The following is a 23,259-nucleotide window of genomic DNA, read 5'->3' as shown; positions in this document are numbered from 1 at the left end:
TGTTTGCTCCTGGGATCTGTCGCTGAAGGCAATGAGCATCAGCGAACAAATTGCACGTAATTACACAAAGTCATCGACTGCAGCCATTCTCTCGTGCCATAAGTTTACTTCATAGAGGGAACCGCGTTTAAAATCACTGTTGGAACAGAGTTAGTGACAGAAATGTTCACTTATTGCCCTGAGATGGGGCTGTGGTTTTTAAACAGAAACAACCAGAAATATTCTTAGTTAACCAATAAAATTCAGGATGCTAAACCCCAAACTAGTATCAATAGAATTTAGTTTTAACCCAAATCTAATCAGAAGAATTAGTCGATTAGTTTAAACTCATTTAATTAGAGCAGAAAAAGCAAAAGCAAATACATTGAAAATATTTTCCCCTGGCACTTCTGGTTTGACCCCTCTTACAAAAAACTCTACTATGAACAACAAAACAGTATTATGTGGTGTAACAGTCTGATATGACTGGATCTTTAAACCAGGAATACTAATGACAGTGAAAGCCACATTAAGAAGAGGCTTCTCACCTCACATGGGCAGTTGCAGAGGTCACTGGGACAAAGGTTTGGATCACAGGGAAGTGAAGGCACGTGAAAGAGAAAGCCAAGGAATGACTGCTTTACCTCTCCTCCCTAAGGAACAACATTAAAAAGTCACAATCTCTTTGACTTTAACATTCTCTTTGACTATAACTTGACAAGTTAATACAGCTAATAGATGTATGTCAGAGAAAGGTATCATTATCTGATTAAGACTACTTTCTTTCAAACTGATTTATCAAAAGAGCATATTAATAATTATTTAAAACTCCCAAAGAAAGCTCCCTCAATAAGATTCAACACATGTAACTGTTATAAAAGGCTAAAATCTCTCCAAATATTAAAAAACTAAGAAGCCTTAAAAAAAATGGGAAAATGCATCTAGATATCCTTTGTGTTTTTACAGTATCAATGCAAATGCGACCTGTCTTACTGCAAGATTAAGCAAAACTTCAAAAAGAAAATGGAGGTGCAGGTTACTTTCTTCTTTTGCAAGTTCTTAATGTAACAAATACATGCCCTTCTGATTGCATGGAAGTGACCGTAAGCAGATTTCTTCTTGCAGATCTTAAATTCTGTGTAATATGTTAACAAAGAACTTAGATGTCTATATGGTGGAAAAAGATAACATGAACCAACTTGCAAAATTGCACTGCATATATAATCTCAGTTATAGGCAGCATGTATTAAAATTGCTTAATTTATGAGAGGCTTATGAAATACAAATTTTATATTATTGTTCTGTTTGTAGTGTGATAAAAGTAATGCAATAGAGGAGGCAATGGGCTTTCAGACATGTATAGCTTGTCCACACACGACTTATCTGGCATTAGCTTCTGTTGTTTTGTCATAAATAATACCATTCCCACACACTCTTCACCTGTCAAAAACCTCTGTCACCCTCAGAGAAAAATCTTATCGCCAGTACTCATAAAACCCCCAAGTAAATCTTAGCACAGACAAGAAACATTCAATTTGAAGTGAAAATGTATGGACTCCTTTCTTTTATACTGTGCTGCAATGCTGATAATGAGCCTGTGTAACCTCTACCACCACCCTACGTCCTCCTGTTGGAATGAGAGCATGCAGGTGCCACCTCACTGCTCGCCAGGCAGAGAGCTGACACAGCTGGGGGCACATACCAAGCACTGCAGCAGCTGTGTCCTGTACTTCTGCATCTTCTCTGCTGAAATCCTCATTTCTTTGATCTCTGGAAAGCGTGACTGGTCTTATCTTTACTGGACTATCAAACCAAATGAAGGAGTGGAGGCACTCCAAGGACCTGTCCAATGCTGTAGCAAAGGGAAGAGTTATTAAGGAAAACCAATCAAATGGCAGAACTTCAGGGTCAGGAAGATCCTACATGGCTGGCAGGGACAGCAAAACCCCTACCATGAGTAATTTATACTGAATATTTGTAAGCAATGTTATCACACTCAGCATGTTTCAGTCAACAAGAAATACACTTTAGAGGATGATGCCAAGCAAGAGGGAGTTACCCAGAGGCCCTGAGAGATGGGACTGATACAGAGCCAGCAAACCTGATAGCCAGAAAGAAAACATGACCTTGAGACAGTCTGGACATTTTCTAGGACCAGATTATTAAATAAAATTTCCAAATTATTAATTAAACTGTATTTCAGATAGTTAACTGATTTTTTCTTTAAAATAAAGGTATTCTCGGGTGCATTTCTGTTTTGTGACTGATACATAAAAACGTCTTCATTCACCCCAGGCTTCCAGTATGAATCAATCAAACTTGTCACTGGCACTGCTAACAGGATTCCAGCTACTGAAATCTAGGAGAGCAAGACACAAAACTTGTAATGCAGGTTTTTTTGTCTATCTTTTCTTCCTTAGCTGTATTTTTTCAAGATGGATCTATTCTACTGCCTCATCAAACTGAGTTACCGTTTTACCCATTTCCTTAGCTCTACCTTTTTAACAAGTTTTAACATTATGAAAGCATTGACCTCAGGGCCTTTAGTCCTTTTGCACTTAAATAAGAGCGAGCCCACTAATTTCTGTTGCTCCACTGGCTGCTGCAGCCCACATCCATCATTCATTAACCCTCGCCTGGAAACTTAACAGACAGCCCAAAATGAAAGTGATGATCTTGAGGCAAATGCTGCAATAATTTACCATATGACCCTTTCTCAGCAGTTCCTCCTGTACTCCTGCCAGAATTTACCCCTCTCCTCAAAGTCAACAGACAGAACCACATACAATGCCATCATTTAATATATCCTGTTAGATTTGCGTGTCATTTCAGCTGACAGGATGTTTCTTAAGCAGTTCCATTCTTGCTTAATCATCCTGGTCTGATGCTACAAAAACTGTAACAACAGAGCTGGTCTTGGGGCTCCACAATGAACTCTCTGAAAAATAACACAGGGGAAAGAGTTCCAATCAGAGTAATTCCTTGATATGGTTCATAATGTGGCTATTCAAAAGGTTTGGCATGACCCAGTGGGAGCAAGTAATAAGAGACTGGTTAAGCCTGTATTTTTAATAGAGAATTGCACATCCAATCTGTGCCCAAGGCACAAGCAGTCCTTCCTCGCTGCCAGCTCTGCAACAGAAGAAATCTTTAACAGGAAATGAGGTGGACTTTGGACAATCAAGTCTTAAGCCAAGAATTTATCTACCAAAGCAAGTGAAGTGAAAATTGGTGGTTTTACTCCGTTACTGTTTCATTATTTGCCCATTACTTTTACCCAGCCTAAGGAATATCTATATTGGGAGATATGCAATTGGTATTAACAAGATAATGTCCATCATCCTCTGGATGTCTCTTAAGGACTTATTATGTGGACTGAAAATGATGTAACAATAAACAACTTACTTTCTTACAGAGGTTGAGTTCCTGTATATATATGTGTGTGCGTATATACATATGACGGTCATTTGTACCTAGAAAATTCAGGGCTGAACAGCTCTTTAAAAGAACATTGATTTCAAGTCTAGAAATTCACAGGAAAAAAATCTACAAATAAAGACAGAAAAAAATGGCCATTAATGAGGCTTAGTCAGAACAAAAGAATGGATATACTAGAGGCTAAAGGGATGAAAAAGCACTTAAGAACTATTGTTTCGATATTACCTAGCCATTAAAAAAAAATTAGAAAAGAAAGCAAAGGGAATGAAAAGGAAAAAATATTAAACTGAGGAAAATGTAGAAGGCAGCAGCTCAGTAAACTCACAAGTTCCAGCACCCTACACTGCCCTCCATTTACCCTGCTGAGTTAAGTTTTGATGACTGACAAAACATTTCATCTGTTTCAAAGAAATAGGTACTGGAAGAAACATCAGGAACTAACGGTATATGTCACCTTCTATCCCAAATTAGTGCTAAATGTAAAACATGCTAAGTTACTCATAAATAGAGCACATAGTTGCATTGGACTCACACTTCTTGCTTTGCTGTGTACCTTCAACATGCTAAAAGTTGATGACTTTGAATTTTATTGTTACTTGCACAGAAATTACACTTTGACTTTTTTGGGATTTTTTTGCCAGCCTTTGTCTTTCTCGCAGTTACACAAAATACAGGACTAGGTGTGATCATCAACTTCCATAAAACATTGCCAATGCAGTGATGCTACTGACCAAGTTCTACCAGAAAAAAAAATGTTTTAATGAAAATTACTCTGTCAAGTAATAGAATCAGGTTTACTGTTCGCACTTGATGGCATTGCAACTCCTTCTGTTTCACTTTGATACGTACAGCCTTTCAAAGCAAAAATAAAACAGAAAATTTGTGAATTACAAAAAAATAAGAGTAAGCACCTCATCAAAAAGTGGCAGCAGTAAGGAACCGTTTTTGGAACCACGGATTCTTTTGTTAATAAACAACAGCTACTTACCTGATGAGATTTGATTCTTCAAAACATTTATCAGTTACAGTCTCAATAGTCATGGGTCCTCATGCACCTGAATTTGAATTCTTTTGGCCAAGACTGTGTATTCAGACTGCCCTTATGCCCTTGGTGTCACTGTGTCCCCTTTTTCAGAGACAGAAAGAGAAGAACATAACTGTCTCTCAGTAGTAAGGAAGGCTGATTATGGAATACATATGGAGATCACATTGCAAATAAAAAGAATAAAAAGCATCCTTATTGTAAGTAACAATTCCTTCTTTGAGAGTCCTCACTCACCTGTACAGTTCAGATCAATTCTGAAATTGAACAGAAGTCTCTTAATTTTTGAATGGGAGCATCCATGCAAGATTTATTATGCACTAACCAATATATTTTCAAGTTTTCCCTTTACTTGTTTTTATTTTCTTTAACACTATATATGGAGATGGGAAAAGTAAGGGGGCAGAACTTGCGATGCAGGGTAATTGCAATACTTAAAAGTTCATTGAATAATAATTTAAAGAGAGCTTAAGAAATGCAATATTGTATCTTGAGATCTTCAAATTGAGCAATATGACCTGAGTGTGTACAGACCAGAGTGTTCCCTACAGACACACCACATTGCACACACAGTTACACAAAGCTGCAGCAGCTGGTCATGCCAAGAGCTCACTCCATTCTTCATGTGAGTTGCTTTAAACAAGCTAATTCACACAGTAATCTACAGGAAAGAAAATAACATCTCTCTACATGAAAAGCTGGTGCTGCAGTTGGCAAAAGACAGATCCTAACAACTAGCAAAAGTCAGCACAGTGTTTTGCTTCAGGAACAGAAAGAGATGTCAAATATTTCCAGGTAACCATGGGTTCTCCTATTTTTCAGCCATCAGCTGGTTTTGCACCTTGTTCAGAATCACTAGAACTGAACTCACTGGAAAGTAATCTTACTGACTTCTCTAGAGCTTTTTTGAATTTTTAATCTAATTGATGACAAAGGGCAAAGAAGCTTTGGAAGATCAGTATCTTGTTGAATGCTTTTAATTGTAATGTGACCAACACCCTTTTGAAAAAACCTGGTATTTTTATCTCAGTTATAGCTGAAAGTCATCAAGAAACAGCTCAGGAGGGCAGGTGCTACTTCTGAGGATCACAGAAATTGGGCTTCATGAGATTTAATTTCTATCTTAAACTTTTGGGTTGGAGCATACAGCAGTTCCCATATAGTATTTGGAAATAAAACAGTGAAAATAGGTAATGTTTCTTGTTTCAATATTTAATCCAAGCAGACACAGACACAGTTTATAAAATTACTCTATTGCATTAGAGTTCTATATAGCATTTAACTTTTATGAATGTTTTTCCTTCAGTGTAGCATATATTCATATTTCAAAATATCTTTGCACAGTCCTTTGTGCAACTACATGCTAAAAATCTGCAAATGCACACTTAACACTAAACAGCACAAAAAATACATTCTGTATCCATTTATATGCAAATTTTAAACATTTCACTTGGCAGATAAACAATGAAAAGTTATTTTAAAAAAATCAGAAACTACAAAAACACGCACATAAAAGTCTTCCCTTTTGGATTTTTTAGTAAAATACTGCTCTGTATAAGATCTAATGAAAAACTCCAGTGCTTACAAAATACTTTTTATCTATGAGAAAAAGAAATGCTTAAATTTATATCTGTATGAATTAAACATAACAACCTTGTTAAAATATAAAAATGAAATCATGGGGGACATGGCAGAGATCAATGCAGTGTCACATCTACCAGGACATGTAGAACTGTAATTAACTGGGCACCAGGCAGGTGGTATCAGAGAAGAGATCAACCAAAAATCAGGGACTAATACAATATGCAGCAGCTACAGAATAAAGTGTTTAACCTCTATATACTACATAAAGCAATTCCACTTGAAGAGGGAGCAGAAATCTTAGTCTTAAGTAGAATAATTAATAAAAATTGCTGTGTTCACTGGCAAGAGTATAGTGTCCTTCATAACTTTGTTTCTAAAAACTCTGCATAAATTGGCTATCCAGATACATCAAAATTCTGTGATGAAAGAATCTAACACAGTCTCATCTCCATCCTGGGAATTTCTAAATAGGTATTTTCTCTTATGACCAGATAATTCACATGGGATATGGGGGATTAACACCTGTGTCTCATAACTAACTTTCACATAATCACTTCTCAAATACGGGCATGGCAACATCATGTCAGTCTCAGGTTGCTAATGACAATAAATCACCAAAAATACAACTTTCCCCTCCAACCCTCTTGAGACCAGATGACTACAAACAACAAAATCAATGTAATTTAAGACTACATAGAGGCTTTATAGTTTTGTGATACTAAGTAAAATGATATAAAATTTCTTAATCTTGTTTTTGCCTCTGTAATCCTTTTTATAGGCTTGCTGCTATTCTACAAATACTGCTGTTTCGGAGAAATGAAAATTAAAAAATCCTATACCACAGTAACAATGTGAAACTTGATACTACACCAGAAACGGAGGCAAAGAACAAATGAAAGAAAGTCTACAGACTTGCAGATCCAGCATGAAACCTGTTTGGAAGCAACAAAATGAATCACTCAAGTATGCTTTATTTCTATTTCCTGGGCCTTAAGAGGAAAAATATTTTTTCTAGAACAGATTAAAATAAAGAAGAAAAATTAAATTTAATCCATGTCAGTAAGCAGCACCAGAGTTTCAAATTTTTTTCCTAGACTAAAGATTTCACATTAATGTCCATAAGAATGGTACATGTGGGTTAAAAATAGTACAAGGACCTTTGAGCCTTCTTTTTTTCCTATATGAACTAATGACAGTTCTGTCCAAAAATGCAATTCAACTTTTTGTCTGAATATTTTTATGGAACAAATAGTAATAGTTTCTGATAATTCAATTTTGCAACCCAGAACTTCTATCACAAAACTAAAAAATAAATATGAAAAGTAACTAGTAACAAAAAATAACCTAGTATAGAGAAGGTTTCAGGGCACAGACTATTAAAGGAAGAAAAGGACTCTAAGTAAACATAACTTTGACAGCTATCCGGCACAAATGGACATCTTTAAACTCTGGCCATTTCTACAGTTTAGAAAAAAATCAGGATATCATTAGCATTTAGGAAGCTATCCATATGTGTGGTAGATAACTATGTCATTTTATCACAGGAAAAAAATGAAACTGATAGATTAAAAAAATTAAATGTACTTTACCAAAGAGGTCTTTACTTTGCAAATATCTTTTTGTAATTCAATAACATCCTATAAATGAATCTCCTGGAACAGATTGTGCATCAGCAATCACTTTTTGCCACTCTAACACCAGACACACAATAACACCTATGTTCTGAAAGCTGTAAAGCCTTTGCCCTCTAGCACAAACCCCAGCAGTTCATACTGAGAGCGGGCTTGGCAGTGTCCCTGTAGTTAGCTCTGAGTCACATTGATTCATCTCAGATGGACCTGGAGAGCCAATATAGAAGCTGCATTTAAATGACTTTTCCTTTCTGTCTTCTTAGACTATTTAAAAATAAGCTAGAGTACAAAATGTCACACTGAACAGTGTTAGATGCCCAACTTATTACCGCTCCACATCCCTCCCAAAGAGCAGAGCAATCCTGAGTTAAGGCTGCCACTGTTATTGCTGCTTACCGGATAGAGTCTGTAAGCCACTGTTTAGAAACCTAGGCACAATGGAGGGCATGGCAACCTGAACTCAGCATTGCCTGGCTCTTGCTAATTTAAGTGAAAATAAAAATAAAGTTTTAACATAATTTTTAGAGTTTTCATGACAACCTGAAAATCATAGCAAATAAAATGTATTTCCTTCTATATTAAACTTAAAGTGGCTGGTCTTTTTAATAGAGATTTCTGATTTTTTTAAATGATAGAACATAACAGTGGGGGAAGAGTTAAAGATAAAATACACCTAGCTACCATGTTTATTCTGAAGATTTTGGTGCGCCAAAATTGACAGCCAGTTTTCTTGGCTTTCGCTTGCTGGAAGTGTTTGGTGTTGATTTGTTATGAGGAACACTTGGAGTAGCCACATTGTCTTGAAATGAAACAGTGGATTGAGCAGCTGGAGGAGATTTTAAAGGAGCTGAAGAACTATCTTGCTGAATGTGGTCAGAAGACACTGGCTGTTCATTCTTTAGTGGTGCAGCTTGAGGGGAACTCTGAAACTCCTTGAGTTCAAAGTTTTTCTTGCTAGCAGCCCTTTTTTTAGTTACCTTTAAATTAAATAAATATTATTTAACAGAATGCATTCTCAAAAAAATATTCCACTTTCAGAAAACATGCACACAATTTTTTACAATAATTTTCTAATACCAAACAGTACTTCACAGTGGGGGTGTTATTGCATTCATCATGTAGGCACATTTTTTACAAAAATACCATATTAAGACAAACCTGCTGGTCTTACCTGCAGAGGTATAAACTGGTTGTGAGAACCAACTGGTATCGTTCCTGCAAGGGACACATTTCCTGGATAGGAGCCAGGATAATAATGCTTAGGCACTGGAGTTCCCCAGGACACTGGACCAAACATATGAGATGACGGAGGAGGCATCATATTAGCTATGGAAACAAGGAACTTTTAGCTCACTTTCCCACAAAAGAGGGTACAAACTCCCTAAGAGTAACCCAACTACATTTGTCTTCATGTTGTTTACCTTTCCAATAAAGCCTCATAATTCTTCATATTTACTTCTAAACAGCTAAGTATTTATTATCAGCCCCCCACACCAAACAAACAGCTCTGCTTTTACAGAACTACACCTAGATGACAGCACAATTAAGAGCACTAAGTTATGGCATCTGCACTCCAGAGTGCACAGAGCACAGGATCTTCACATCCTCAGCAGAGAGAACACTGTAGTAGCAGAAGGCTGCAAGCTCAGCCATCCCTAGAAACACGTCAACAACAGAGAAACCTTGGGGAAAAGAGACGTAGCAGCTGCCATGTGGGTTTCTAGGATGCTACAACTGTGCTGACTCATTAATTACTAGCTGTGAATGTGAGTTTCAGTAGAACACAAAACAGCCGGGAGCCAGAAACAGCCCTAGGACTTTTAGCAATTTTTGGGTTACTTACCATGCTCACGTTTGGCTGTGTACAACAGGGTTGTGACGTAGCACTTCAGTGAAAGGTGGTTATAATCAAATAAAAACTAATGCATGGATAAACATTAACTATATGGGGGCGGAGGGGGAATCCATGTAGAAAGTCATGGAAGATACTTATGAAATCTGGACTACGAATATCAGCTTTGAACTAATTCTATTGTTTTAAAGGAAAAAAAAGTGCCAAAATGGAAAAAGCACCTAAGACTGAATGGATAAATACATTCTTGAGGAAAAGAAATAATTGGGAGAGACATGATTCTTTGTATTGAATTCATCTGCATATTGATGAGAAGAGGTTCATGAACTGTTTTCAAAACAGTTCAGACAAACAAGCACATACATGAAGACCAAAAAATAGTCTGGAAGACATTCATTTTCATATGAAGACCCACTACAGTTACAGAATATCATTATATTATTTGAAATGTGTTCCAGTCAAATACTTACCAGGGGGTTGTGCAAATACTGGAGGAATTGATCCAGGCGGTACAGGAACTCCAAGCGGTTGATAATTTGGAAACACTGCTGGAGGTGAAGCAAAGTTTACTCCTATAGAACTCTATGAAGAAGGAACCAGAGGGTTACAAACAGATGCAATGCAAGAGAGACAAAGATTTTAAAAGATTCTTTACATCCTCACCAAACGCTGTAAAGCAAAAAATGCAGCTTTCTCCTTCGCTTCAGCTTCGGAATGACACTGAGGCCCGTGAACCAACAAACCATTCGACAACTTGATGTGGCAAACTGTCATGGTCTAGAAAAATGACAGAAGATTTTTGAGGGAATTTATATTGCCGACAAACTGTGAGACAGAAACAGAGGATTTGGTTGCTTGGTTGTTTTTTAAAAAGACAGAGGGAGTTAAGGTTTATTTTCTGACGTATTTCAGTGGTCAGTCTAAATATTTAATATAGGACAGTTGATACAAAATTGAGAAGTTGAACTTTTGCAGGAAAAGCTTTTTACCTGTGGTGTTTTTAGGAAAGAGAAATCTGGTTGTGACATTCCAAGAAGAGAACAAATACGAGACAGTTCAGAAACAGTGGACAGTGCAGGCTGTGGACAAGCGAAAGGGTGACCTCCAGTTTCTACTGCTGGTGTGTTCTGAGGGCCTCCAGGGCTATAAGGCTTGTTCATATAAGCAGCTGACAAAAGGAAAAAAAGAAAGCTGTATCACAAGCATTTCCTGCACAGAAAGGATGGCAACTTGGTTATTAGGAAAAAAGAAAAAAAAAAGTATATTTAATTTTTTCCCCAGTGTTTTCATATCGTTTAACAAAAGACAGGAAGCTATACATGAAGACAATTTTAGATCTAAAGAAGTAAAACTGAAAAAAAGATGAACATTAACTGCATTTTGAAAAACAGTACTATGCTGTAAGGTGTGTTCTAAAATGTCACTACAAGGTGAAGCTCTGAACTATGAGCTGATGGCTAAACATACCCATTTTTTTTGTTGGTCTATATTGCACAGCAGCTCCATGGCAATCCTGTCTATTAGAGGGAGCAGGAACATCATTAACTTGGGGTTTCACTTCATTTCTTGTTTCCAGATCAGAGCCATCTATCTTCAAAATCTCTTTGAGCATCCGTGTTCCTTTCTTTAAAAACAAAATTAACCACTCAGGGACGTGCTGGCATTCAGACAGCACTACCTTCTTAACACTAAATATCGTACTTGGTAACAGAATCTGAATTGTTCTTCTGCAATCAGTTACACTTTATCAAAACACAGATAACAGCATCCTAGCATAAAAAAAGTGTTTGCTAATTTTCTTTGAGAATAGCTAATTAAAAACTCATTAATATGTTTTTAGAAACCAGTATGAGGTTTCATGGAGTTTCTTTAAATAGAAGCATTGATGCTAAGATAGCAGATGCTAAACTGCAATGTAATGATCCCTGCATTATACAGACCATAGCAAATGACTGTGGTGACAGATGTTCTTCATTTGTAGCTCTTGCTTCCTTAGAACAAGTCTGCACTTCATTTTCTTTGGAAATTTTCAAAGAAGCTAGAAGGCTTTCCAGTTCATTGTCCTTCTTAAATTGAAAAAGAAAAAAGGTATATCAACTCAGTATATTTACAAGTAGATGCAAGAGAAAGGGTATATTAATTTAAGGTTAATTTTATTCTCATTCAGATTTTTTTTCTCTTAGCTTGGGCAGGTCAGAGTCATGTTTGTTCTGTGAACAGACATCTAAAGCCTGCATCAAGGTTTGCATATTAAAAATATGCAAGTATTGAGGAACAGAGAATTAATTTAAAGAATGGTCAAAGTTATACAGGTTTGTCTTCTGTTATAAACATGAATTTGCACACAAGTGACCAGGAACAACTCGAACAAAATGGACTGGAAACTGAAGTTATTCAAAGAGCACAAGAAAATCAACTATCTAGATCCTACCTTTCCACCTGTACAGGGACCATCAACTGCAGCCTTCTGAATTACAGGCATGTTGGGACTTTCATTCCTTTTCAAAAGTTTGACATTGTACTTATTCACACCTGCAAAATTCTGAGATAAACCGCAGCAATTATTATTGAATACTCTATTATTTGTTATAACAAAATCATATTAGAAATGTTATGCAAACAGCTTTCACAAGCTAATATCCTTAGAGGATTTCAGCTTACTGAAAACCTAGCACTTGTGTTTTCCCATTACAGTGTAGCTTTAGAGTCTGAGAGGAATAGCAAAATAGTTTTCTATGATCATACATCTTACACACTTTCATATTCTGTCTATAAGATCTCTACTGAAAAAAAATCTCAAAAATAAAGTTTACCTATTAAAAGAATCAACTAAGATGCCAGTTAAAGGCAAATCTGTAAAATGACAAATCAGATCAGAGTAAAATGACAAGAAAGGAACACATTTACTCAGTACAGACAAAATTACCTGTTGGTTTGATATTTTATTATGTGGCTGATTTTCACCTCTTGTAACTTTGGAATCTTCTTTAACTACAAAAGAATGTATTCTTTTGAAATACTCTTAAAAACTGTAATACTAATCAAGACTCAAAAAATATTAACTCCATACAAGTACACAGAGTTGCATTAATTTGAATGGTTTTATCAGATGTTTAATTCATACTTTATAGGGCATTTGGCATATGCTTTTCTTCCAGGAGAAAATAAAGCATATGGAATAAAATGTCTAATTTTGTATTCTACTAATTGATCACAAGCAAATTTTCAAAGACACATTGTGTGGTTTTTTGTTTTGTTTTTATATCAGATGGGCAGCAAGTCAATAGAACACAGAACAGCTCGTCCAAGATGTTCAGGATTAAGGACGGAACAATCTAATAGGGACACCAGGGACATCTGACAATAACCAGTGCACTGCAGTGTTTATAAAACTACAATAAATTATTTCCTGTCAATAACTACAGAAAGCCAAAAAGCTCAACAGACATTTCAATGAAGATCAGATAAAGCAAGTAGTTTTCCTAAACAGTTTCTAATTATAGTACTTACATTTTTTATATGGCTCCTGTTTTCTTTGCTGACATTTAAAGCTGCTGTCGTTGAATCCTGGCTTATAAAACTGATGGCCAGTTCCCAGCTTGATTTCCTGAGGTAGAACTGCACTCTAGGATTTCAAAGAACAAAGCTTAACCAAAAAACTGTGTATCTGTCATTTACAAAGCAGCCCCATACAATCACCTCTTTCCAGAGTGGTGCATGCTCTGTGTAACAATACTGTGATCCAGAGGATTTATTTGTACCATAAACTAAAAAGTTTTCTGATATAATGAACTGATATATGAAATTATGTGAAATGTTCATATTTTGAACCCAGGGATCTGTTTATAGTTTATAAACAAACCTTCTCATGCATGTTTTGCTGAATGTGATGAGACTTCCCAGAACTCTGCAACGACTGCCATATGCTGCAGAATTCATCATCTTGCTTACTCTGTGCCTGACAAAATAAGAAACAAGATCCCCAACAAAGTCAGCAGCTATAAATTCAGCTTTTGAACAGCTAAGCATATACCAAGACATTCCAAAACTGTAGGGTCCAAGTTTAACATAGCTCAGACGAGATATTTTCATAATGACATCAGTACAAGTTACAAGTAATTAGTTTACATAATAAGCTATTGTGGTAAGTTGCACTTGTACAACAATTTTTACCAAGAATCACTTCTGAAAATGTTGTTTTGTTATTAATTCAAGTTATGAACACAGGAAAGAAGACCAAGTACAATTAAACTCAGATAACAACTCAGAAAGGTTTCAAAAGCATGCTTACATACTGGTAGAGGTCTAAGATTTTATTATTAATGGCCTTATTTTGTAAGGCCTTAACAATCAGGCTCAACTGCTTCATTCCATTACAGGTATGTTACCACAGAACTGAGGCCCAGATATGCAAAAAACACTTTTGAAAAATCTAATATTTAAACAAGGATAACACAGGATATTATACCCATTCAAGAACAGAGATGAGTTCTGCTCCACTCTGTATCTGGACTAAAACATTTGAAATACTAAAACAAAGCTATTTATTAATCATGAGAAAAGGACACCCACTTAAACAGAGGGTCAAAACAGAGACATTTTGGGTCCAATACTAAATGAGTCAGAACACTCACTTTATTTTTCTGATTGCCACTCAGAAATGATCCTTTCTGGGGTGAGTTGCCCTGATTTTCAGCCCTGAGATTGTAATGCTGTCTTCCATTCAGTTGCTAAGTTATTGAGAGAAAAAAAATAAATCAGAAGTGTTTCGTTGTCTTAAGTTTTCTTTTGGAAAGCAGTTTTTCTTGTATAGACTTAAAAAATGCGAGACAATTGTTCTCAAACACCCCTATAGCAACATGAAGTTACTAATTAAGATTATTTGCTTTAAAGAAGACACTTACTAAAAAAATAAAGTTTCATTAAACCACTAAGAACCCCAATTCACCTATAATTTTTCCTCCTTTATTGTAGTTTCAAAGGAAATTGTAACCAAGAAGTAAAACCAATAGGGAAATCACGTCTTCTTTTTCTGAGTATGGACAACCTTGGCCTACAGGAAGCATTAATTGGAACAGAACTTTAAAGAAATAACTGCATCTCTGCCCAAAACACACTATTTGTTGACACCAAATGTGGTGTCAATGCTCCAAACTAAGTATTTGTCTCTCAGAAATGCAACTGGAGTTACTCAAAGCAAAACAACTCTCAATAGGAAATCTTAGTCCCTTTCATTATTGGATTAATTATTTTCTCCAAAATAAGAATTATCCTACTTCTAACATACTGACACAAAAACTACATTTTGTTTGGGCCAATGAAGACAATCATGTCAATAATTCAGCTTCGAGGGAAAAACATTTTTGTACAAATGCAAGAAAAGTCTTACTTGAGTAGGAACAAAAAGGGAGCGAGGAGAATGGTTGAGGCCTCCCAGATGCACTTTTTGTGAGCATACAGATGACAGATCAGATGCATACGAGTTGTAGTTATTCACTGCTGGCTGAGGTTTAACTATGGCCATCAGTTTTTGATTTCCCATTTCTGACCGACTACCATGAGACAGGTTAATTAAGGCACTTGATGGCAGGCGATAACCTCTGGCAGGGGAGCACCTGAAGAGAAGTAAATTACACCATTGTTTCATACAGTTTAACTGTTGTCAAAAGATAATGAGTTTAAACAACAGAGGCTGAAAACTGTCCAATATTGAAATCTAGTAGCATTACACACAACCTTAATCCCACTGCAATCCCCCCTTTGGCCTCTGGCTGTTAAACCCAGCAAACAACAGTAATTACTACTCTGAGTTTAGATTGTGCCCTTCAGTGGTGAGCTTAAAGAAATTTTAAAGGTGAGTGAATTGTTTTAGCATAGTACTGTAGCAAATATTTCTGTAAAAGATTAAGAACCAGGAAACAATATTCTCTTCCTTTTCAGAAATGAAAACTGAAGTTTAAATTTCAGTAGCAGAATTATAAATTGAATTTAAGCAGCATTTCTGAACACTAAATGTTATCTGTGTTACAGGACATGCTCTTGCAAGGGCTATACCTGTGCTATGCTTTGTGAATGCAGGGAATAGGTAAGAATCTACTCTAACTTCTGTCATTAAAACCTTAATTTATCCAAGAACAAGGGTAAAATGAAGCCTGCTGCATAAATTTGTGCACTTAGAAGTTTAGCTGTTTGCTTAAATACAGAGGAGTTATCACACTTTTTAAAACAAAAGCACCTCCATGTCCTGAAGAACAGTTTAGGTTTTTAATGGTGGTTGGAATTTAATGCTTAAGTATCAATTACTGATAGTTCAGAGTCCCTCCTTCAGAGGAGCAGATGCCTACTGACTGGTTTTTAATCTATGTGTTGAAGACATACTGATAATAACCTGTTTTCTACGTATTTGTTTTAAAAAGACACTTGGAACCAGTGCTTTATTCTGCTGGTTCATATTTGCTTTTTACAAATCAGAAGTTTTCAAATACACCAGAAAGAGCCTAAAGAGCATTTCCACTATATAATATGCTTCATAAAAATTATCCATACCCAAGGAGAATAAAGAAACACAAAAGAAATAAAAAGTGACCAATACTATCAAGAAACAAAGTTTCAAGAAGAGGCATTACAAATACTCAACCAAACCAAAGGCAACTATATCAATAGCATGAAATGACTGTGAACCCCCCTGCACAAACCTTATAGTGAGGCCTCCAAGGAATTCTTCATCAAACAAAACTTCAAAAAGCACATCTGTTTCTCTAGTAGCTATAGAAAACAAAGTAAAATGTCATCCTATATAGGGTACGTTAGTTACTTCCTTCTAAATTCCATAAACATCTATATTGGTTATGCAATAAATAATGAAAAGACCAAAAATTAACATGAAACCCCCAATTTATTCCTGAGTAATTTCATTAACGGAAATTTGAAAATGCTTCTCAAAGTCATGTATGTCTGCCCTTGAAGATACAGTTTCAACAGAAATGTACCATGCATAACATCTCACCAGTGTGCATTAATAGAACTGCAATTTATAGCAGAATGTCACAGCTGTCAGAAACTGCCACAGAGGAGATGTAAGCCACTTTTACACTGAGGTAGTCAGAAATCAACAGCTTTAATATTAACTTCCTGCATAATGATAGACTAATAGTCCTTTAAAATTATATTAATATATTGTAATTACAGAGAGAAAAGCTGCACCCAAGTCTAGTCTATTTGAGATTCTGTTAGATGCAAACTGCATGAGAAAGCAACCACTGAAATGCCAGGTAAGAAAACAGTTTACATTACTGGATCTCAAACTGCTACTCAGTGGAAGTGGATAAATCCTTTTATTTACTTGAAACAGATTTATGGTTAATCTTCTTGTCAAAGAAGGTATAAAGCCATGCCAATGGAGTATCACAGAACAAAAAAAAATTCAAAATAAAACAATTTAAGACAAATCATATTTGATAAAGTTTTATGTTTAATGTAAGTATTAAGGTTAACACTTGTTTTTATGTCTACTTCTCTTAATTTTGCTCATATCTTTCCATAACTTCATTTTGTTCATTTTTGATCTGTCCTCTTCATATTAGAGGCAACAAAGGGGAACTTCTTATTTATATTAAGAAGGAACAAAGGGCAGGTAATTTCTTATGCAAAGAACAGGTGTGTAACACATGAAATTAAAAGAGAATACCTGTAGGTTGAATTCAAAACAGTAAATATGTTCATTAATGGCTTTATGTTGTATATGCTGCAGAGTGAGAAGTCTGTGTGTGTTCACAACCATTTTGCAAAACACTGTTCTGAAGCTGCTTTCACATCACTAGCTGAGCTGTTATATAGCTACAATCACAAAGAAAATATTACCTCCTTTAATTCCTATAATGGTACCTCGAAGACCAACTGGAACAGAAAAGTTCTCTCTCACATTGACAACACGGTCAAACAGCCTGTACTCCGCATCCCGATCTGGAACAACCCCCTTCTGCTGCTCTAATGGCTGACAAGAACCAAAAGACTGTGTTAGTGTAGGCAAAAGAATAAGGATTACAATTAAAATGCATTTATAACAGTACCTGAGGCAAAATATAAAGCAAACTTTCTGGAAAAAAACCCCAAACAAAACAAAACCCCCAGGCCCCTTCTCCTCTCCCATCACTTACTCTGTACAGCAAATGGGGTTTCACAGTCACTCGCACCTTCTTGTTGCTCTTTCTTTGCTGAAGAAAAGGAACAGAAAGTCAGTATAAACCAGTGTAGGAACCAGCACTGGAACAGGTAAAACAAACCACCTGAAAAGATCATGTAGAGTTCTTTAATTTCTTTTAGATAATGGTGTAACAGCTTTCAGGAAGTGTTTAAAATAAGACCAGTTTTTAAACATGGTGGATTTCTTACCAAAGCATTAGTTGTCTAATTCCAGATTTCACATCAATTTTATTAAGATGCCCTTGCAAGTTATTTCAAAAAAATTAGCCCACTGTTTCATGTGGTTTTGCCCTTAGCTTTTACTTTAGTAATTTCCTTGCCCACTTTTTTCAACTGTGGCCTTTGGAAAACAATTTTCTGCAGACCAAAGAGAAACTGCAAGGGAAGAACAGCTGGGACTGTTCTTCTGTACTTAGGAAAAGAGCACTTTAGTATTTCTGAATATATATATACCCTGGTACCTGTTCCTTTATGAAACCACCAAAAGGCACAGTTCAGAGTATAGCCTACTGCTGCTAAATCACCCCCAAGAGTGAGCCAATTACAAAGATGAATAATGAGCTCTTCTGAATTTCTGGGATAATTCACATGACAAGTTCTGATTTTACATTACAGTCTGTATCCTTTTTCTTTGGAATGAAAAGTAATCTTCAATGGTTTTATTTTAATTCAAGAACTTGGAAAATAACGAGCAGCTGCTTTTTGGTTCACCCTTGCTCACAATGACACCAAGCTGCATACCTTGCATTTCTCTATTTCTTCTTCAATTTTCTCAACAATGGCTGCATCCAAAATTTGCAAGTCACAAGATGAGCGAGACAAAGCAGATACAGGATGTGCCTTTAACCAGGCAACAATTTCTTGCACTTTCTCAGCTCTGAATAAAAAATGACATGAATTAAAGCTTTTAAGTGCATAAACTAGGCATTTTACCACGTTCCCTAATTTAATCAGTCATGTATATGATACAGGCACAATGCTTGTATATATTCATAAAGTAACAGAACCTCAGAGCTCTGTATGAGTTTACAGCAGGGATTAAAAAAATTAATCTGAATCATGCAATACTGTTTCAAAACCATATCCTAAAGTTTTGTTTCAGAAAAAAAAAAAACTTCAATTAAAAGTATTCAGCAAATTATGTTTACATCCAATCAAAAAACTGTGTCCAGATGTGATGACAGGTTCTGTGACCAGCTGTTTCTCACAACACTGTAAGAAAGGACTTCACGGGGCAAGCCTGTCTGGTAAAATGGAGCACAAACCTGAGACTCCTCTAAGAGAAGAGCCCCACAGTGGTATATCCACCTGGCAAGAGTCCTGTGGGGCACAGTGTCACACAGACTTACCATCTGGAGCCCGTGGACAGGCCCTACCAGCTGATAATTAAAGCTTTTCATGTGACCACACTGTATCTGGAACCAAGGCTGCTACTTGTCTCCCATGGAACCGACTAAATGGATACTAAAAATGTGCAAAGTAGCTTAAATTCTGTAAGTTATTTTTAAAAGTGATTTTAGACAACTACAACAATTATTGGTTATTTTTACAAAAAATTATCTTTATGACTAGTCATAGCTGTGTCTACTGAGGGTTACTTAAAAGCAAGAATTATGATGCAGCCATTGAAAATTACATTTACTGAACTTGAGACTGGAGTCTGAAACAGACACTTGCACTGCACAACTGCAATGTCCAGCATTCAAGTGATTTTTTCAGTCATTGCTGAAGAATCATGCTGCTTAAGGAACACCAAAGCTTCAGTTACAAAGCAGCCCAAACTACCAATTTCAAAATTGTCTGTGTTTATTCTCCTTATCCGAGAAAAAAAAGGAGCAAGATGGCTCACCCATTCTCATCCTCTCCAGGCCAAATGTCATCTTCATAGCAGATATCTTCCTGGCTGTTCTTGGCTACATAATTAAATAGTTCAGGCACCCTGGAAAAAACAGACCACAAAAAAGCCTCATCAAAACAAAGTCTGATGGGCTTCAAAATTTGTGGAGACAAGATGAATTATTTTTTACTTAATTTGGTGTCATACTGTTCATTTGTCAAAGGTAAGTTGTTAACAAAATTACTCTATCCCAAAATATGATTCTCCTTGGAAAAAGACTGTTAGAAGGAGAAAACTGGAATAAAAGAAATTCCATCAAGCAATCTCCAAAACCAAACTTATCAGTTCTTAGAAGAACCATGACCAGAGGACAAAATCCAAAGACTGAGATAAAGGTGGATAATTTGGATGAAATTCATCCCCAATACTTGCCTTTCTAAATACTCAGCAAGTAGTTGTTCTACTGCAGAGGAATACATCCATTCATTTCCAACTTTCTTGGTATAGCCAGGAACTTCTTCATTTTTCTTATTGAACTTCAGGTTTAGTCCCACATTTGCTTTGTGATCTCCATGAGGACTGGAGGCAAGAAAAAGGTAATTAACTTGCAGTAACACGTGTGCGTACATACACTAAAAAAAACCCACATAAAAATACATTCTCAGCCTTAAACCAGAGAAAAATGAAATTAATTGTATTGTTTACTTGTTAGCATTGTGTCAAAAATGTTCCAGGCCAAAAGCTGAGCTATGGTAGCTGACCACCTGTGTGCCCAAACTTTATTGCAACGGAGGGTAGGAAATATTTTACTCTTCTTTAATTGAGATCTAATCAACCACAAACTACCTGGCATTTACCAAGTTGTAGAAGAATGTCCTTGAGCAACCAGTAAGGAATAAATGTATACACTAGATCACAAGAAGATGCTCATGCATCAAACACATCTTTGGAGATCTGTCCCAGGAAACCACAATTTTGACATTCAGAGGACTATATGGATTGCCTCCCTTATATATTTTAAGCAGTCTTAACTAGTTCTTAAAAGAACTTAAAAGAACAATTTGACTTTTTTATTCTCAGTGTGGTCCAGTCAGTTTAAACTCCTAATTCAATTATGCAAACAGCTAACCAGGAAAATCAATTTTATATTTGCCTACAATATTAAAGCAAACAGAACTCTCCAGTAAACAGGAAGTAAAAACACATTTATGATAGGAGAGAAAAACACTGCATATCAATTTAGTTTACAGCAAATATACCATAAAGAAAGCTTCGCATCATAAAATAGCATACACTTGATAAGAACAGCACTTAAAACACAGCAGAAATTCTGTAGAGTTGTCAAAATTCACAAAGAGAACTTACTTCTTCTTCGATCCTCTTCCAATAAAGATACTCCCTGTAAATCTGGAGACAAGATATCCACTTACTCCAAGACGGCTGGCCAAAATATATGCAGGATTGTATTTCACAGAATATTTCTTTAAAACAAACAAATAAAAAATATTGGCAATTTCTGAAGGATAAGGATTTTTATACAAAGGGCAGATTAATAATATGGAAACATCCCTTAAAGACATTTACCATTGCAAAATCTATTCGATAAGTGGTTTAAGCTTTTACTAGAAAAGCAGAAGCACTTACATGCTGGTTCTGTATTAAAGTATCAAGCTGGGGCTCACAGGGAATGTTAAAAACTACACGAATTCTGCCTTCTCTGATCACATCACGGGAATCGTGAACCTTGGAGAGAAACACAACACATTAAAAATGCCATTCAAAACCAGCAGGCTTTGGATACTAGACCTTGTAGTCTACTTGATCAACAATTTTGCTGCAGTAGGCACAGAAATACTTTGGGATTTATCACCTTGCCCTGGCCTGTACACTGCATCCTCAGAGAGGCAATCAGTCAGCATTAAATCAAAGGAATCCAGGACTGAAAACAGGACAAAATGGGAACTCTATGTATTGCAAATTATCCCCAAGAGTTAATAATCCTGCTTTCCTGCTATGCTTTTTACTCTTATGCCAGCAACAATGACAAGGAAAACAGAAGAACTCCCTCTTCCTCTGACCAAACCACCAGGGAATCTTAGATTCAAAATTTTAGCTGGCAAACTACCACTACTGTCACACAACATCTTAGACTATTTTAAGTTTACAAATGAAGAAATCTACAGGGAAAAAAATATTAAATTACTGGAACTAACTTCTCCCATGCAGCCGTAGTAAGGAGATCCCAGCATGAAGGCTGTGCTTCCAGGAGGAAACAAATCATCCAAAGTTCTGATCTTTGAAAAACGAGAGTCAAAGGCTCTGATATCCTACATGAAAAAGACAAAATTTATAATCTCAAATATCATGCAGTTCCAACAGAATAATAAAAAAGTTCATATAAATGGACACTTATTCTAAAACATCACCTGAATCTGAAATAATTGAAAGAAGACGACACTGAACTTGTTTATTTACCTTGACGACCGTTTGGTAAACAAAAGGAAGAACTTGCTTGGACCACTGCTTCTCCAAATAAACTTCTCCATTTTGGTTCAGTTGATACCTATTCCCAGTGAGTAACTGAGCATATACAACTACTGATGTTTCATGGATAATTATTCCTTTTCTTCTCTGGTAGCTGAATACAAAGCGGAACATTTAGTTTGATTACAATAGACAGAACTGAACCAAGTATTGAAGTAAAAATAAATAAAATAAAAAACCCTCTTTAAAAGAGGATTCTAATAGTTTGCTTCCTATTTTACAAAAAATACACAGAATAAATGGCTTAACCAACTGCTACCCTCTGTTGCACAGCCATCACTACGGAGCTAAGTATATTAACTGAAGCACATTTTATCTTTACAGTGGAAGGGGTCAGTTTAATTACAGCATTTAACTCAAATGACAGATAATAAAATGCCAAACTACTGTAACTCAGTTATATTCCACTGAGCACCCACACTCTAGAAGCGCAAGAGCTGTATTCAAATGCTAAGCTATTTGAGTTGCCAATTGATACCGTACAACTTCATTCTATGTACTTCCTACAACTGAAGATTACTAACACTGGAACAGAAAATTGAGAGGGAGAGTAAATACTGAAACTCATTCGAGTTCTTTTGTAACAGCATCTAACTTTAATTACCTAGGGACTAACTCCACATATTCTGAAATTTCAACACAAGCTCTTTTGTGTTGGTTTTTTAAAAATTCCAGCAGACTCGATTAACCTTTATCATCACGTATGCAGCAGCTCTTCTATGCTGCTTAGGCCTGTAATACAGCAACAAAACACAGCTAAGATATAAAATGCAAAGTTACAGTTTCATTTTTGAAGTTACTTACTGCTCTGAAATGCCTTGAACTTCTTTTACCCACATGCTTTGTTCCTTATCTCCGACATAAGCCACTTTGGTTGGGGGCACTGCATTTCCCATGTAAAGCTTCTGTGTGCCATGTGGTTCTTCCAAATAAAACCTGGAGATTATGACAGGTATGAATTTAACCAAGTAAGATTCATCTAGTTGTGAGCAAAACTTAAAACAGTCAGAAATCAGTTGTTAAGGATGTAGAAAACTTGCAGCATCATTTTCTCTATCCCTTCCACAACAGGCCACACAGCATATCTTTTTATCAAAAATACATGTGCTGAAAGGAAGGTTGCATAGAAACATTCTCTGTGTGGATTGCT

The 23,259-nt window shown here is 36.1% G+C and overlaps 1 protein-coding gene across 14 annotated transcripts in view; it reads right to left on the bottom strand.

The window, feature by feature from the left end:
- XRN1 (5'-3' exoribonuclease 1) overlaps positions 1-23,259 on the bottom strand; it is a 40,205-nt gene that overhangs the window by 1,694 nt on the left and 15,252 nt on the right. For 3 of the 14 annotated variants that reach the window (XM_027686292.1, XM_027686296.1, XM_027686298.1), the window contains 24 exons: positions 22,914-23,045; positions 22,041-22,203; positions 21,779-21,892; positions 21,210-21,308; positions 20,931-21,046; positions 19,998-20,144; positions 19,578-19,667; positions 18,470-18,605; positions 17,683-17,739; positions 17,387-17,519; positions 16,222-16,291; positions 14,916-15,141; positions 14,161-14,256; positions 13,389-13,484; positions 13,037-13,151; positions 12,453-12,517; positions 11,958-12,068; positions 11,467-11,592; positions 10,994-11,150; positions 10,516-10,694; positions 10,190-10,303; positions 9,997-10,108; positions 8,846-9,000; positions 5,654-8,651 (listed from right to left, as the gene is read on the bottom strand). In XM_027686292.1, coding sequence (XP_027542093.1) covers positions 8,361-8,651; positions 8,846-9,000; positions 9,997-10,108; positions 10,190-10,303; positions 10,516-10,694; positions 10,994-11,150; positions 11,467-11,592; positions 11,958-12,068; positions 12,453-12,517; positions 13,037-13,151; positions 13,389-13,484; positions 14,161-14,256; positions 14,916-15,141; positions 16,222-16,291; positions 17,387-17,519; positions 17,683-17,739; positions 18,470-18,605; positions 19,578-19,667; positions 19,998-20,144; positions 20,931-21,046; positions 21,210-21,308; positions 21,779-21,892; positions 22,041-22,203; positions 22,914-23,045 — 3,100 coding nt within the window. In that variant the 3' untranslated portion in view covers positions 5,654-8,360. Of the gene's footprint in view, positions 1-527; positions 1,138-1,681; positions 1,832-2,777; positions 2,918-3,742; positions 3,836-3,868; positions 4,575-5,653; positions 8,652-8,845; positions 9,001-9,996; positions 10,109-10,189; positions 10,304-10,515; positions 10,695-10,993; positions 11,151-11,466; positions 11,593-11,957; positions 12,069-12,452; positions 12,518-13,036; positions 13,152-13,388; positions 13,485-14,160; positions 14,257-14,915; positions 15,142-16,221; positions 16,292-17,386; positions 17,520-17,682; positions 17,740-18,469; positions 18,606-19,577; positions 19,668-19,997; positions 20,145-20,930; positions 21,047-21,209; positions 21,309-21,778; positions 21,893-22,040; positions 22,204-22,913; positions 23,046-23,259 lie in introns of those variants that run through there. The other 11 variants (XR_003534751.1, XR_003534750.1, XR_003534752.1 and 8 more) reach the window with 11 other exon arrangements.

This window comes from Neopelma chrysocephalum, unplaced genomic scaffold (genome assembly GCF_003984885.1).
Source record: "Neopelma chrysocephalum unplaced genomic scaffold, ASM398488v2 Primary Assembly neopelma1_70, whole genome shotgun sequence".
NCBI lineage: Eukaryota > Metazoa > Chordata > Aves > Passeriformes > Pipridae > Neopelma > Neopelma chrysocephalum.
This window is presented reverse-complemented; position numbering and strand designations above follow the sequence as displayed.